We start from the raw sequence: 12,725 nt of genomic DNA, 5'->3' as shown, positions 1-12,725 counted from the left end.
AATGTCGATCAGCACGTGTCTGAGTTTGATCGAGGTCGAATTCTGGCCTACCGGGATTGCGGTTTAGCATACCGAAGTATTGCTACTCGCATTGGTCGAGATCCCATGACTGTTAGCGGAATATGGTTCATGACGGTCATATGGAACGCCGTGCAGGATCTCAGCGGCCTCCATCACTAACAGCCAAGAAAACAGACTTGTTATCCACATGGCCTTAAGGGATTGAACATCTGCGTCACGAACCCTGAGTCAACAAATGGGGTCGTTTTAGAGACAGCAAGTGTCTGCACGAACAGTTCGATGACGTATGCAGGAGCATGGACTGTCAGCACCCTTGACACTGCATCACACCCTTGACGCTGCATCACAAGCATGAGATCCTCCAATTGTGTGATCAATGACGAACCTGGGTACAGGAATGGTATGGCATCGTCTTTTCAGACGAATCCAGGTTCTGTATACAGCATCATGATGGCCGCATTCGTGTTTGGAGACATGGTGGAGAACGCCCATAGACAGCTTGCATTCGACATCATCATTCTGGCCCATCACCTGGAGTAATGGTATGGGGGTGTATTGGAAACTGGTCTCTATCAACTCCTGTTCGAATTGCCGGCACTTTGAACAGCATCCGTTGCATTTCTGATGTGTTAGGGCCAGTTGCTCTGCCTTATTTTCGAGACCTCCAAAAAGCTACGATTCAGCAGGCAATGTACGACAGTATGTTGCTCGCACTGTCCTGGCCTTCCTTGACACTGAACATGTTCACCTGTTGCCCTGGAGCACATTCTCCTGATCTCTCACCAATTGAAAATGTCTGGTCAATGGCTGCCGAACGACTGGCATGCCACCACTCGTCAGTCACTACAGTCGATGAATTGTGGCAAAATGAAGCTGCATGGAATGTTGTACCCGTCCTTGCTATCCAATCTCTTGATGTGCAGGAGAATAACTGCTGTTATTGCAGCCAGGGGAGGCTGCTCTGAGTACTGATTACTCAGAATCTATACATCGAAATATCCTGAAAATTTAGTCACTTGTTCTTCCAACTATAATATATGTGCCCAAAAAATATCATTCTGTTATTTGTATGCTTTCCTGGTGTAGCAATTTTAATGACCAGTAGTGTACTTTTCGGATGCAATTTTTCATGCTGAATTAAATTAAATAAATTTGAGTCATTAGTATAAATAGTTTTAAAGTTATAATGGGTTTCGTCATAATACTTGCAATTCGAAAGTAGTACTTTTTATGCAAAAGAGAAACCAATGCACTTTTAAATATCACCCATTTTTGATTCATGTCTGGTCTTATTTGATCAAACAAACAAAAAGTACTTGGGAAGCAATACTTCACTTAACTATAAAGCAGTGTAAGATGCGTAAATAAATGCTGGAACAAAATTGTACTTTTACTCAAAAACCCTCACAGCGTCAACCTAATTTTTAATGTATCACGATCCCCTCGTATTTGCCATTGAACTGTTTATTTATTGTCTTAATCTGGCACTCTCTTAAAAAAATTTCTGATTATTCAAATATTTATTTCTATTTTCTTGCTTGTCTCTCCCGTTTTGTTATTCTTTCTTAAAATAGATTTACTTAACTATCTTAAAATTCTATTTTACTATCTTTCTTAAAATTTGTATTGGTAAATAAGCACAAGCTACAAACTAGACGTTCTTTGAGAAATAAGTCTTTTAGCAACTGTTCTGTAGTTATTAATACAAGATATTAAACCTAAGTAGTCCCATAAATAAACTGTGTGTAACTGATAATGTACTTTAATATATTTTTGTTAAAATCGTATCAAGCAATCAAATTTTAATAAAATGAATGCAAGATAAGTATTTAAGGTAACAAAAGAGCATTGGATCTACTGCGTAACCCAAGTTTATTTGCCACATTTTTACCAAATCTAAACTAGTGTCTTTAAAATTATAATACTAAATTTAATTAACGTATTCTTGTAATATTTTAAAAATGTAATTTAGTCAGAATATTAATACTTAAAGTTTCATTAAATAATTCATGCTATCTTTATAATCATTTACGGAAGCATTCGTATAAACTAGTAAATTACCAGAAAACATCACTGAAATTTGCAAACCTTTATTTATCTATCAGTGTATATTTCATAAAAAATTTTGTACTCATTTACAAAATTAAACGAAATCAGAATGAATCCACTGTTAAAAGCGATGAACCAGATCATTTATTTGAAAACGACAATAAATTGAAAGCGATGAACTAGATCATTTATTTGAAAACGACAATAAATTGAAAGCGATGAACCAGATCATTTATTTGAAAACAACAATAAATTGAAAACGATGAACTAGATCATTTATTTGAAAACGATAATAAATTAAAAACAGATGGGTGATCTAGTTACGCCACTGATGTTTTTTCTGTTTTGATCTTCGGTATGATGTTCTTTTTTGTTAGCACTGTTATGTTTAAAATGATTATAAGTTGTTAAGTTTTTTAACGTTGGTATTGGCAGTTTTTTTTAATTAGAGTTGTGTTTTAATCAGTTCTAGATCGTGTTTCAACATCCACCGCTTACCTTTACAATATTTGGATAATATTTCTATTTATTTAACAAATTGGATCAAATATTTGACATATTAAATTTAATGTTATACATATTGACGAATCTATGTTTATATGTTGTTGTTTTTTATAGATGAGGTTGATATATTGAACTATGTTCATTCGTTTTCCTTCTCGACGATTAATAGGATGTTTCATTGGCGTGAATCTCATTGTAGCAGTGTCCGTCATGTTGGTATCTTGGTATAATTCTCCTCCGGAATACGTCTTTAAGCATCCATATTTCCTCTTCGACATTGATATTGAAGAACCACGTTCTCTAGACCAAAAGTGTGTTTTACCCCGATTGCACCCGTTTCACCCTTCCATCTGGCTCTACCTCAAATTCCAAAAGAATATATTTTGCAAAAGTAGGCAGGCTGAATTTACTTACATAGACAGTCGAGGATATCTTCTTTTTAACCATACCGAAGTTCAGGATGTTGGATATGAAATAGAAAGTTCATTGTTTTGCCATTGGTCTCCTGTTCTGAGAAGTACTGAAGACAGTGACGAACAAATATCATTTGGTAAAAAGGTGAGCAACATGTTATACCTTCTCAAATATTAGGGAAAATAAAGTTTAAATCAAAGGGTTTAAAACAATGAAAATTTAAGTAAATAAAAGCAAATATTCATGAGGTAGCAGTTTATTTAGTTTTATATTTTCTTCTATAAATGTACAATTCAACCCAAAAGCAAATTTTCATAAATTAAATTACTGTTACCATTGTAAATAAAAATAAGCATTTGTTTGCTGGAAACCACTAAAATAACTCAGAATTTAAACCTTTTTTTGTATTAAATGAAAATGACATCCACTAGTCATCCCTCCAACTAAAAAAAAAAACTTTATAACTTTTAATCTATCAATGCTATATGTTTTTTTTTTCAGAATAAAAGAATTTTTTTAACTAGACGAGATAAATGCAGGCTAATTATTTATTTTATGAAATATTTATAAATAAATGCTTAATTTTTAAAATTAACAGATTATAGTTTAATACTATCTTTTTTTATTGCATTGTTGTTATATACACATATTTAGCAAGGCTAAATTATTCAATGCACAGCTTGAAATGAAAGTTTCTCTATGTTTTCCATTTCATTATGATCTAACCTTTTCTGGCAACGGCATTAATAAATAAATACTTATCATCAACTACTTTTTTAGGTTCGCCTTCCAGAAGAAGGCTGCAAACTCTCATTTGATGTTGTACGAGTTCAGTGTACAAATTACGCTGGTTTTTTAGTTTACGAGAAGATCCAAGCGCACATCCCAGTGGCCAAAACACGTACATCCTCCTCTCCCAAGCATCCCATTAATGTCCTCATCTTCGGTCTTGATTCATTGTCTAGGTTAGCATTCATCAGACATCTGCCAAGCACTTACCGTTACCTGACAGAAGAGCTCAACATGACGGTGTTGAGAGGAATGAACAAAGTTGGAGATAACACTTTTCCGAATTTGATACCACTATTGACGGGCAAGTATATTTATCAAATTTAAAAATACTGATTTATTTATTGTTTATAATTTTCAGTTAGATGAAGAAAAAAATTCGGAAAATAATCATTAATGTAGTGGATATCATTGCCATATACGAAAAATTTAGAAAATTGTGCTACTGAGCGAAATTGGGGATTTGATAATCTATTCAAGTTTGATAATTTTTAAATTGAAATTTCTGTAGCCAAGTAAATTGTGCAATTTTTCGTAACATTCTTGAGATCATTTTAAACTCGGAACAAAATTTTAAAATAACGTCTTTATATTTATAATTGGATTTCTAACAAATGCAGTGTTTGTTTGATCTTTCTCCGTATTATATATAATATCTCATCAAACTGTAACAGCCAGTAGAATAATTATCTAGCTTATTTAGTACCACAGAGAAATATATAAAAAAAACTTCCAAGCTAATGTTAGAGCATATAAAAAAAACGACGTGTTTTTCTTATGGATGCGTGCCAAAATGGCAACCGTCTGCCTCGAACGTTTTTAGCGCCACGCAACGGCAAAAAAACTTAACTATCAGTTAGATTAGTGAATTGATAAGTTTATCGTTAATTATCGTTTTCTTTTATTATTTTTAATTGAATTTATTAAGTTCTTTATATTGGTTTAGTCATTTGTTTTACTTTAGTTCTATGAAATGCTTAAATGTTAATTCACTAAGGATGTCGTTTGTTAATGAAGACAATAATACATTTTGTAAAGTAAATTGCGATCGAAATGAGCTATAGGTGAAGTAGAGCAGAACTCTCTACCTATGGCAACACATGCTTTCATTATTATCGTGTAAAACTCAACTTTAAAACAATAAATGACAAAGAATTGTGATTAATTCATTCATGCTACAGATATAATCGTAAAGAAGTCAATGAAAATATGACAGCAACGGTACATAATATACCGTAGTGGGCAAACTTTTCATATCACTGAATGAATTATTTCCATTAAGTGCTGCTAGAAGCGCTGTAGGCAGTTTGACCAGGAGAAACTTCAAAAAACGCGTCTTGATGACATCAGAGAGTAGTATGGTGCATTTTCAGTGCTAAAAAAATTAAAACTTTTGAGTTAATGATTAAAATGATTCCGCAGAGTTTTAGTTCAGATGAGAAATTTGACATGAGTAAATAAGAGAACTACACAAAATTAGTGATAATTATTGATAATACTTCATCCGGCTTGATGTTTCGGTTGTTCGATTCCTTAATAAATTAATAATTTATATTAATCAGCAAGGTGAGAGAGAGAGAGAAATTTGAATATTTTAACTACACTCGTGGCACTTTAGTGTTTCTTATATTATTGTTAAAGAAGTAGACAACGAACTAGCTCAAAATCTGCATGAACAATGAAGTTATTGAGAATAGATGATAATAAATCAAACTAAATTTCAGAGAGTTTCAGGTTTTAATTGTAATATTTTACTACATTTAGTGCTTTTCCTGATCACCATAATCATCAGATCAAGTGCTCTGGCGACTTTGGTGAATGCACTGAACAGATCGAAACTATTCTTTTTTTTTGTATACAGTTTTTTTTAATATTTAGTACTTTTCTTCTTAAATCCTTTATATTTTAACAGGGCGTAAAGCTTATGGTGATGGTCTTGGCAGCACTACTAATTATTTCGATGACTGGCCACTAATTTGGAAGAACTACTCTGATGCTGGTTTTGGAACTTTGTGGGCTGAGGATTTAATAAAATTTGGCCTCTTTAATTACTTGGCGAAAGGATTTATTCACCCTCCAACCGATTATTACATGCGACCCTACTGGTTAGCGATGGAAAATAGTAACCTCATGACGCATAGTTCTTATATGTGCTATGGATCATTTCCAAAATATTTTGCGCAGGTGAGATGTTAAAACTTTGTTTAACTATGCTTTAATTAAAAGGTTCTGAAAATTTATTTCCAATGCGTTTTTTTTTTTTTTGAAAATAAAATATTGAATCAAAAAAATTAACTATCTAAGATGTATATGTGTATTAATATACTTTAGCAAATCATGTATACAATATTCTCTAACCAAAATATTGGACAGCTTCAAAGGTAATTTCCGTTCCCCTCTATTGGTCTCATTGTGTGAAGATAATTTTCTAAACTCTGTAGAAGTTAAGTCCACCACCTAAGTAAGTTAGAAACATATTTCAATTCATCAAAATTAAAAATTTACCATCATTATTATTATTGTTGTCGTTATTATTATATAGATAATTATTAGTAATATTATAAAAATAACTATTAGTAGTATTATGATTTTAATTGCAGAATTAGAACTTAATTGCATTCTTAGACTTTATCGCTGTAGAGTACGGTTTATTTTTGTCCGATACAAAATTGGGTTAAATAAAAATAATTAATTGCATGGTGCTTTGTAATCAGCTCCCTTAAAACAGATTTTTAGAATTTTTAGAAATGCAGTGGTAAAATATTCATAATTAGGGTAAGTAATTAAAATATTAAGAACGAAAAACAAAAATTTCTTTTTAAACCTGGCGAATCATAAACGAGAATGGCAAGATTGGAAATATCAAAGCCTGTTTGACTGAGGAGAAAACTGAGAAGAAAGGAAAGGCGACTATTTCCCTTACAAATTTCATAGGGCAATCAAACTAGTTTTGATATTTTCTTCTCCCACCATCCTTGATAATTATTCATCAGATTTTGATATCATTTTCGTTTTTCTCTCTCCTGAATATTCATTAGTGACCTCTGACACGCATTCTTTTCTACTTCAGTTTTTAACCATACATTAAAGGTGATAGTCCTTCAATGGACTGATCAGAAAGACGGTTACCAGTAGAACACCACCGAAGTCAAACATCACTGGCTAAGTCAATTGATATTAAACTTTTAATGATATTTTTAAAGTCAAATTACAAAATGTCTTCATATTCGAGCAACAATTTCTAATATGTTTTTTTATTTCAGTTAGATTACCTTAGAAGATTTATTGTAACTTACGAAAATGCAAAAAGGCCGTACTTTGCATTTTCATTTTTGGCAGAATTGACTCATGACTACACCACCCGAATAGCATCTGCTGATATTTATTTTGAGAGGTTTTTTAAATCACTGAAAGCAGATGGATATCTCGACAACACTGTTATGATAGTGATGTCTGATCACGGTCATAGGTTTGATTCCATCAGGACAACACAGGTATTAAAACTTTGCACAAATATTAATTAATATTAATAAATATTTTTCATTAATAATTTATTAATATTAAATAATATTAATAAATTATTAATAATTTTTTTTCATTTGTTTAACTCCTTATTTGTTTGTAAACACCTTATTTAGAATCGAACTAGAATGTATTATATACGTGGTGGTTTCAATTAAATTTACCTTCACACCAACACAGAGTCCAGACCGATTGATGGAAGTAGATGAAAAAAGAATTTTCCAATAACATATTTAAATTGTCGATATAAATTGTAGCATAATGGTAGATTTAAACTATCGAATTGAAAATATTAAAAATGTGCAAAATAGATACACAAAATCCAAATGAGGAAAAGACATACTTTGTGTTACGTATAAATAAAGGAAAAGAACGTAAATAAAGCATAAATAAAAAATGAAAAAATGAGCATATAATAATTTTTTCAGTGTCTCGTGGAACAGCGTAAATAATGCAAATATACGTACCGTAAGGATAAAAAAATGGACATACTATAGTTTCAAGACACTGAGGAAGGTTCCTGGTTCTAAAACTGAGACAATAATATGTCAATTTCTTTACTTTAGTTTGAGCTTTATTCATGTTGTTTTGCTTTATCGAAACGCAAAACCTTAAATATTTATAGCATATGTTCAATGTGCTTTCCATTTTCGTCACGCGCATGTCTCAGCATCTTCAAAATGTGTTATAGCATATTCAACCAAATAGCACAAAAAGCTTGCTTTTAAAAACTAATTATTAATTTAATTTAGTAAAAATTTTGTGCTTAAAAATTTACGAAATCGAATGTTTTCTTAGTTACTCGGCACTGATCTATATAATATACGTACCGTAAGAATTAAGAATAAGTGCCTGAAAAACAATAAGAATAATTAGTAAAATACAGATTCAAAATTATAACTTCTGCAAGCAAAATTTTCCATGTAAGTGACCAGGGCGAATGATAAAAGCACTCTATAAAGGAAGAACTGTAGAGATTTTTTTTCATTCAAAAGCCGTTTATAATGTTCATTAACACTAAAGATGAAATTTTGACGTAAGAAAAATTAATGTCCAACATACAAAAATAATAGAATGCTTTGTGTCTATCAATTCCGGTTTTTGTGCCATTAAACCTTCGTTAAATAGGCTGTGGTAGTAAATCTTAACAACTCAAGCGTAATATGATTATGGCGCCAAATGGAGGAGCTCATCAGCTCATTGAAATTTATTGGAATCAATTCACTCACCCATTAAAACAGAATGCAGATAGTTGATTTAATACCTTATGTATGATATATCTGTACTTATGTATATTATTATTATTCTGATATGCATTATTTATTGTTGCTTATAGATAGTTCATTTAATTTTAGGTCGGCCATACAGAAGAATTGTTGCCATTTTTTTCTGTTTACATTCCACATCGTTTGTCTTCACTTCACCCTACAGCTAAAAGAGGCCTTGAACTAAATATTGGACGGCTTGTCACTCCCTTCGACACCCATGCCACCTTGATGGATCTTTTTCATTTTGCAGTACACGATCGGCCACTAGGTCAAAATAATTCCGTCTCGGAAAGCCGTGGACAAACTCTTTTTCGAGAAGTGCCAGCTAATAGAACATGCCAGGACGCGTCCATTCCTCTTGAATATTGTTCTTGCCAAATAGACACTGTCATTTCTTTGTTGGACTCAAGGGTTCAAGTAGCCGCCGAAGCTACTGTATCGTCAATCAATGAAATGATAAAGGGGAGTGACCAAGGGCACCTGTGTGCCAAAAGGACGTTGCATTCCATAAAATCAGCACACCTTGTGAATATAACTGAGGAGAGGGTCGAACCCGGTGATAATATAAGAGTGATAATAGAAACTGAACCAAATGGTGTGTTTGAAGCTTTGATATCAGTGCAGAAGGATGCGGCATCAGTTTTGGGAGAAGTGAGCCGGATAAATTCATATAGATTCCAATCAGATTGCATCAAGCATGTTATACTTCGTAAGTTTTGTTATTGTATACATCATTTGGGAGAAAAAACATCCACAGTCGCCTTCAACTAATGCAATATTTTTTTAATCATTACTGTTTCGTTCGTAAAATTCATCTGTTTTGTTTGTTTCAAATTCAAACATATATTTGAAGTGTCTTAATACATACTGATGTTATATTTTGAGTAAATGTTTTTAAACATTGTAAATATTTTTTTAATTTATTGGAAAACAAAGAAATAGTGCAGGGGCCTGAGTGCAACTCGACAAGACACATTTAATCTTTGGAAGAAATATTTTATGCTATGCTAAATCAATTCAGGAATTTTTTTCAATTTATTTCTTAAGTGTTACTAAGTTCGCTCCTTCTTCGTGAATAACTTTATTCTTGATATACATTAACTGCTGAAACAAATAGCGTATAGTGAGAGGTCAAGCTTTGAAAAAGCTTCGAGAACTTGTCATCACATTAAAATCACAGTTTTTTCTCCAAAAATGAATTCGGGAATTTGCTTTTAATTTGAGACATTTTTAAAAGAAATTTAACAAGCTGTTTAGAAGCAAATATTATTTATCCACATACTAAAATTGTAGATCATTAATAGAGAAGTTACATTTTATTGCATTTATTACCATTATTTCAGGTATACAATTCAAATGGAAGTTCAAAAGTCAAAAGAGTTAACTTTGAGGAAGTTCAAACCACAAAATAGACTTTGTTAAAGTTTGAACCACGTTAATTCTATGCGTCATGAGAAGTTATGTAGCAATATTTTACCATTCTGACAGCTATATTTTTATCACAATTTATTAAAATGTTAAATGTTTTTTAGCTTAAATTGAAACATAAAACCTAAATCGCAACGTATTTTTTAAAAACGCGCACTTAAATAGGAACTCTTATACAGAATGATAACAAGAAGTGATTTTTTTCTATTTCCTTCTTTTACCTAAGTTATTCCACGTCTGATTGCTAATTAAAATGTTAACTTAACAAACATCAAAAGTTATGCTAAATACAATAACTATTTTATAATATTATATGAAAGAACCCGCAAAATATACGAAAATAATGGAAATTCAAAGAAGTTTATATTGCATGAAATATTTGTATAATAAATCACTTATTACGGAAAGAAATTTATGTTATAAGCTTCTGACAGATATTTCTTACGCATGTGTACAATATTAAAGATCTATTCGAATGTTTTACTCTCGTGGACAATACAATATAAAATATCCTAAATAATAACTTTTTTTTTAATTTTAATCTTTAAAGAAAACACACGTATAACTAAGCTAAGAGAGGTCCTCATTCTTTGGATTCATCAATTATTACGTTGCCATTTATTTCAGGTTGCACCGTCATGATACAAAAACAGCTTAGATTGTTCTTTTTCCTGCGGAAAGAGAAATTTCAAAAAAATAAACGGAACTAACTACTTTGCATTATACTTTATAAGGGACAAAAAAAAACTTTAGAAGAAAATTAAACTGATATAAAGCAAGGAACACAAATATCACATACCGCATCTATAACATAACACATCGTGGTAATAATAATATATAGTTTTTAAAAATGTTCGATATCTTTTTGTATGAGTGCGAACTCATAACACAGCTTAGCAATAAATATAATTTTTTTTTACACTGTAATAAAACTATTTATTAGTTGAAATTACTGAATCTTGCAAAATACTTACTATGAAAATCTTTATAGAATTTCATATGTCTCAGAGATCGATAATATACAACATCTATTTTCTAAAACAAATTTAAATGCTATTTAGAAGCGGTGGTATACGTTAACAACACGGATATAAATATTGCATACAAATGTATTTATTTCGAAATTTCATATGAATATTAACTAAATCATTTTTTTACTGATTAAACTTAGAAAGTATTATTTTTTACTATTATTACAAAATACCATTATTTTTCGCTCATTATCTACAGAACTACAGTAAAGCTCAACTGAATATGTTATTCATATTTGATCATTTCAAATTAAATCCTGTTTATAAAAAAAAACTTTAAAATATTTAAGAATAGGACAATTTAAAAATGTTTAAGTATCTATCATTATTAGTTTGCAAAACTATTTCATATCAAAAGTTATACTTAATAAAATAAATTAATGCATTAATCTTCCCTTTCTTCTATTTCATTTTTTTACCTTTAACAAATTTCATATTTCAAATAACTTTTCTTTTTCAATATTATTTCATTTAATTTGAAATGTGCTGTTTGCCTACATTGTCGTCGTGATTAATATAAACCTGTACTAGTCATTTTTAAAAATCAAATTATAAAATAATATACGTTTGTCATTGTTTACCTTATATTCCCATTCAAATTCAGTAGCCATTTTTATAACAGTAGTTACACACTCTAAAAAATTTTCAGTGAACTAAATTTGATATTTACTGTTTACATTGGAAAAGAGTAATATTTTCTTGTAAAATTTTTACTTTTTTGGAACAAATGGTATTGTTGATGTTATTGTAAAATCTGTATTTAACGGATAACCATATCTTGCTCAAATTGATAAATTATATAACCTATCAGCAATCAACATCGATTGGAGCTGTTTATAAATCTGAAACATTTCACAGTTTTTTTTTGTATGTTTATTTGAACATTAAATATTTGATTTCTGTTTTGATTTAATAATTAGATAATTCTCGTATAATTTTTTCAGTAAATTATGCGTAACTTATTTAGTCGGGGACAAAAATGAATGGAAAAAGACAATGCCTATCGTTCTGATTATAATTTGCAATCATAATAAAAACTCACATTAAAATCATAAAATAAAATTTTTCTGCTTGGTTAAAATTCCAAGAAATAACTCCGACTGTAAATTAGGTAAATAAGTGTTTTAATGCATAACAACAAGCAAACACTCGTCAAGATTTGGCAATGGGAGATTTCTTTTAACTAAAATTAAACTATTTGGAATTTATAAGTAAGTTTATTTAACTAATTAATAAATATTAACTCACTGCCACATTTTGATAGTTTTTTTGACCAAATTTTCTAAAAATAAAACAATTGGAAGCACATTAAAAACGAGAATTATCTTTAAAATTTGAGCGCACTTAAAAGAAAATGTAATAACTAAGTTGTATTGCTTATACTATAAGCAACATAACGTAGCTGTCGTCTTATTTTAGATGTTATTGCACATCAAAGATGAATTTTGTTACAATATAAGCTTTTTTTCGTAAATCCTATGAATTCCTTGAATGTGTGCATTTGTAAATGCTATAATATTTCTTATAGTTCTTGTATTTAAAAATTTATAAATGTTTACAAATTTGTTTCATTAATATTTATACAAGAATTAAGATGTTTAAACGTTGTACAAATATTGAATGTTACAGCAAATATGCTTTGTTACATTTCTGTAAAACCTTATAAATGTATGTTAATAAAACTCTACGCCAATAATAA

At 30.4% G+C, this 12,725-nt stretch overlaps 1 protein-coding gene across 4 annotated transcripts in view; it reads left to right on the top strand.

Moving 5' to 3' along the window:
• The window catches only part of LOC107451315 (uncharacterized), a 39,689-nt gene extending 26,964 nt beyond the window's left edge, over positions 1 to 12,725 (top strand). For all 4 annotated transcript variants that reach the window (XM_016067378.5, XM_016067377.4, XM_016067381.4 and 1 more), the window contains exons 2-6: positions 2,689 to 3,132; positions 3,769 to 4,081; positions 5,690 to 5,961; positions 7,041 to 7,271; positions 8,655 to 12,725. In XM_016067378.5, the coding sequence (XP_015922864.3) occupies positions 2,710 to 3,132; positions 3,769 to 4,081; positions 5,690 to 5,961; positions 7,041 to 7,271; positions 8,655 to 9,338 (1,923 nt within the window). In that variant the 5' untranslated portion in view covers positions 2,689 to 2,709 and the 3' untranslated portion in view covers positions 9,339 to 12,725. The remainder of the gene's footprint in view (positions 1 to 2,688; positions 3,133 to 3,768; positions 4,082 to 5,689; positions 5,962 to 7,040; positions 7,272 to 8,654) is intronic.

Source organism: Parasteatoda tepidariorum, chromosome 8 (genome assembly GCF_982258835.1).
Source record: "Parasteatoda tepidariorum strain Cologne lab strain chromosome 8, Ptep-v5.0, whole genome shotgun sequence".
Classification (NCBI taxonomy): Eukaryota; Metazoa; Arthropoda; class Arachnida; order Araneae; family Theridiidae; genus Parasteatoda; species Parasteatoda tepidariorum.
This window is presented reverse-complemented; position numbering and strand designations above follow the sequence as displayed.